The sequence below is a fragment of the Strongylocentrotus purpuratus genome, unplaced genomic scaffold (genome assembly GCF_000002235.5).
Source record: "Strongylocentrotus purpuratus isolate Spur 01 unplaced genomic scaffold, Spur_5.0 spur5_scaffold_9, whole genome shotgun sequence".
Taxonomy (NCBI): Eukaryota; Metazoa; Echinodermata; class Echinoidea; order Camarodonta; family Strongylocentrotidae; genus Strongylocentrotus; species Strongylocentrotus purpuratus.
In genome coordinates, this window is record NW_022145615.1 from 34,047,068 (window position 1) to 34,052,456 (window position 5,389).

Genomic DNA, 5,389 nt, shown 5'->3' on the forward strand with positions numbered 1-5,389 from the left:
ATCCTCCCTGAAAAGCATGGCTCTTCAAATGCCTTGATATTTTAAATATGGCATGTAACATCATAAAAATTGGGACAGATTTTTTCGCAACGTGTTTGTTTAGTCCCATATACATCGTTTTGTGTACAGTGCTTGTAACTTTACCACGACTTGGCCAAATTTCTTAGCATTTTGATGATTCCGGAACCTTGCAATACACATAGATACATATATGCTAGATAATCAATCTTTTCTGATCGATTCCATAACGTTTCTTTCACAATACAATCGCTTGACCAGAACTCAACCTTCTCTTTAAAGAAAAGGGACATAATGCACCCACCATCTCTGTTTTGTTGGTCAGAAATATGAGTGTTTACTACAGTCTCTCCCCTTAAAAAGAAAGAAAAAATAAATCTCTTCTTCTAACCTACCTAACTATACAATGTTTATCTACATAGATAATCTCATAAATCTTACAAAATTTAAATAGAATATATACAGTTTTCATAAAATTTCCCATGAACAAACCAGTTGCTTGTTAATTTTTACAAAAATATCCATGTCAAAAAGTACATCAAAGTTCACTATAATTATCATGTCTTGGCATCACCACAACTACAAGAAGTGACTCAGTACAACTAAAAACAAAAAAACAGATGTGCAAATCTACTCTTAAATTGGAACTATTTTTGGAGCTCAATGATTTAGCGCTCGAGCACATTCATGTCACAACTATCCTGCCCACCACATTGTGACTTTTAGCAAAGACTGCCCTCTTGTGTTGGTACAAGGGAACAATTGTAAACTTTGATGGAGTTGTACTATTTTGATTTATTTTTTCTCTCTCCTGAAATATACATTGTAGAAAGAATTTTACTGGAAAATGGAAATCTTGAAAATAATGTGCAAAACTCACTAAATTGTCAACCATACATGTAATACTACATTGTCCAGTTTGAAGGGGAAATACAATATGTGAATCTTTGGCGCAGCCAATCAATTAGAGTTGATGGTAAATGTTCATTATTGAGATCAATGATAAGGCTTACCTAAAAGTACCAAACACTGCATACCTGTATCATGCATTGCTTGAAAACATCAATGTGCAATCCTCTTTCATCATAACATCCACTTTTGGGAGTTGATGAGTTGATAAGTCGTTAGTTAGGAATTTTGTCACTCTTTGGTGAACATCAACTTGAATGTTCGAACAGGTGCTCTCTCTCTCTCTCTCTACTTTGAGTTTGAATTGAATCAAGAGGAACATGTGAGTGAGGCCCATTGTTATGGATCAAGAACCTGTTGCACAGGAAATGAAGTTTACCACATCAAACCATGTGTCTGTCTGTTAGATCATGTTGTCATGACTTATGTTATGTATGTTTCACCATCTTAAAGGCAGTCTTCAATAAATACCTGCAGGTTCTTAAACTTCTAAGATTACGCTGTGGATCATGAAACTATCCAGAAATGATCATGTATACTGGGAGGGTTGGAATCATTAAAGTGATAAGAAATTGACCTAATGTTGCTGAAAACTAATGCATAGCACACAGAAATGGGTATATGGGACTACACATGAGAGCTTGGTCCAAACCTGTTGAGCTATTTCTTGTTGTATTTCAAATATGAGGGCATTTAGAGAGCAATCCTTTTCAGGGACCATATTGTATGGGATATTCTTACATATTAGAATGAACAGAATGAGACAGTTGAAAACATATTTTTCATGATTACCAGAGAACCCAAGCTTCACTTTTAAGTTTATAAACAAAATTAAATGTAAGAGTTTTCTCTTTGTGTAGTTGAATAACACACCTTAATTATTCTGAAAGCCTTCTTCGCCAAGCCAAAGCATGACAATGTACTAATTGTTACTTTCAAATATGCATCAGATTGGCAGGATTTTAAAACTACTGTTTTCTACGATACTACAGCTTGCAGACTTATACAGAAACAACATACACATATCAACAATCGCTACAAATCATAATGATGGCTTCATATTGAGTTTTAGCCTAATATAAAGAGATCATCTGTAAAACACACACATGTATTTGGTACTTCTATGCACCATAGAGTTTGTTTTTCCTCTCACATCTTGAACCGTACTTTCAAACAAGAGGAATGAATGTCTTTTTGAAAGTGAACTTTGGGCATAATAGCAATAATATAATAAATATATACTTTCATCAGCTTTGCCATGATGATTACACCTATTTGATGGAATACAAAAGAGCTTGAGTTGAGTTTTAAAACGATGCAGAATAAATGATTTAGTTATAATGATTTATGCATAGACAGGATGAGACCTTATATACTTTGATGGCTGATGTACCCACACGTAGATCAATAGGTGGGGATACATGTATACATGAAGACTTAATATATCAACCTTGTATGAGTATGAGCTATGACTAGCATTTTTTGAAATATTAATTGTCAAAGTAAAATGAATGATTTTAAAAGGGAACGTTATCTGTATTTACATGTACCGTAATTCTTTGAGATATGAATAATAGTAAAATATCCTGAAGAAAAATTGATCAAAATTGGTAAAATTAAGCATCTAAATACTATTTTCTGTTGCAGTTTAGCTGATCATAACACACACTTCAATAAATAAATTGCATATGCAGCTTTATCTTCACAAGCTAAACTTGCAATAAGATTTCAAATATGGTTTTTAAAAATATATAGAAGAGCTACCCTTGCACTTTTTACATACATTGGTCAAATCGATGATAGCCGAACTTTGGAAAGTGCTACTCATTAGTATAACTATGTTTTCATTGTGGTGAATCACCATGGCAAAGCTTTACAATAGATACTTGTTTTTAGTCAATGCTACCTGCCATCATAATCTTCATCTTCATGACTATCAGGTTTCTTCCCTCCTTTTTTATTATGTGACATTTCTTGTAAAAGTCTAGCCAGCTGCATATTGGCCCCGTAGGTGCTCGATCTCGAGCCTATACACATTTGGTACTGCTTTGCCTCTAAACGAGGGTCACATATAATAGGATGATATATGTGGACCAGTCCCGTGTCGGGTCCGCGGAATATCGTCATGTTACTTTGCACAAATTTCTCGTAGAGGTCGACATCTTCCATTCCCCAACCCACGATAGCGTTGTTCATACCACCAACATCGTTCATATCGCCGTGGTAAAGGCACACCAGACCAAAGCCAAAGTGACGGAAGTAACCCGCATCGTTGTTGATCACCAGCTGGCTGCCTTGGCGTGGCTCGGAGCCGAACACGATGTCCGGGCTGTACTGACTGAAGACGACGGGGAAGTAGACGGATTTGCGGCGGTTGGTGTTCATACGACAACGGTTAAGGAATCCCTGCGATAAGTACATGTCTACATCTACAAAGAACATGAGAGCATCAGGTCCATACTGCCCAGCTCCAAGCTCAAGGGCTAAGCCACGACTGAAATCCCCCTGCGCTTGTATGATCTTCATTTCCTTACCAGGGTACACCTTCTGGTAATCATTCAGTGTCTTTATAATATCTGCTGAAGGATCGTCCGTTGCCTTCTTAAAGAGAATAAGTAGTAGTTTTGTATTTTCATTTGTTTTTAAGCACACACGTTCGTAGTTCCTCATAAACCGTTGGAATATTTCTAGCCTCCCAGACAGAGACATGATGAAGTGTATAGTAGCCTTTATCCTATCTGGACTTCGACCAAGTTGTGAGGATGCATCTGAGTTTGTCTTATGACCAAAGATGCTTAGTGAGCTCTGGAAACCGCCTGTAGCAGGAACATTACTTGCATAGTCATCCTCCTCCTCCTTGAACTCAATCCTATCAAAAGACTGATGAAGATAAGCATGTCTTCGGACGGATAGAGTACGACTCGTTCCTCTATGCTTCTTGTAAATCAATAACAAATCTAAGATATAATCTGCTCCACGATTGGGTGTGACACGGGAGTAACCATACAGGATTTCTTTGTACTCTATTGTCCGGCCAACTTTCTGGGAATTAGAATTGATCAACTTCATGACCTGCATTACGATGTCTTTGAGGGCAGTTCTGACCGACTGGGTGAGACCCATGCGAGGACTATCATGACGACAGTGGTAGACGTACCGCGAGAAGAAATTCCAGGGGATAACGTCTCTATGACTGTCTGGGATGTACTGATTCAGACTTATAGGCACCCCGTATCGCCGAGCGTCCTGATCAAGAGCTGTGACAGATTCCTCACCGTCTTCGTGAAGCAGTTCCTTGAGTTCCTGGATCTCACGATACTGTGTCATGATCTTCATGTGCAGATCGTTGATCTTGACCGACTGGAGGTAGTTGTGGAGACGATAAAGGTAAGGTGTTCGTTTGACGGGATGCATGGTGATGGCGTTGTGGACTTCTAATCTCTGCAGGTCTCCAGTGAATGCTGTGTCACCCACACTATAGTTGTTATAGAACAGTGTCTGCATCTGCAAGTGAAATAAATGATAAGAGTTCTTTATAAGATACTGTTTACAAAGATATAAAGGTAATGTACAAAGATGAATCAAGTTGAATATGCCTGACTGAAATAACATTGATATCTCAATTGGACAACAACATTTTTTGTAATCACACAAATGGATCTTCTAACACAAATTTACAATCAAACATATCAATCAAACTTGATTGTGAACATATTTTACAGTAAATCTCATTTAGAATGTAGTCGACTCAGTCAAAAGCTGATACTTTGACTTACAATCAAGTGTTTCTATCAAAAACAAATGCATAGAAACATAGTATTGACATGTATTCTAGAACCTTCCGCTAGGTTTGTGAGCAACATGATATGAGGGGCAACATTTTCATTGCTCCCCTCTCCCCTCCCCCCTGTGGCTGTGACGGAGATGCTATGAAGTTCCTTGACCATGAGATGTGAAGTACAGTATATTATGCAATTTATCAACCTTGACTTCCTGTGCCCAGCGCCTCTCCCCAAGTGATAGTTGCGTCTTTATTAGGCCTGTCCTCATCAGCTCGAGATTGCCAAATAGCCCACTATTTCTGATTTGGGAAATAACCCTGAAGTTAAATATCACGTCCTCATCAGCTCAAGACTTGACCTCAAAACTTGAAACTTGAGTTTGAGAAACTTTGCTCAGCGTTCGCGCATAGAACAAGTCTTTGGGCTGGTGAAGACGCACTGGACAAATAGCGGGATAGTTGGCAATCTCGAGCTGATGAAGACGGGCCTAATCAGAAGATATTCCTTGAACAAGGGATGTGAACTGAAGTACCATGTTTCAGTTACACTATAGAAATATCCTGTTATAGTATGCTGCCTGTCACCAATGAGTTCTCATGTCTTGAGAGAGAGAGAGAGAGAGAGAGAGAGAGAGAGGAAAGATAAGATGGTCCCTGAGGGTGAGTCAAGTCAAGTGTTCC

At 38.2% G+C, this 5,389-nt stretch overlaps 1 protein-coding gene across 1 annotated transcript; it reads right to left on the minus strand.

Annotated features, from left to right (window-relative positions):
- Positions 1-250: 250 nt before the first annotated feature.
- On the minus strand, positions 251-4,453 carry LOC579341 (chondroitin sulfate synthase 1). The gene has a single exon (XM_030976659.1). It carries the CDS (start codon positions 4,429-4,431, stop codon positions 2,830-2,832), a length of 1,602 nt encoding a protein of 533 aa, XP_030832519.1. The 5' UTR covers positions 4,432-4,453; the 3' UTR covers positions 251-2,829.
- Between the last annotated feature and the right edge of the window lie 936 nt (positions 4,454-5,389).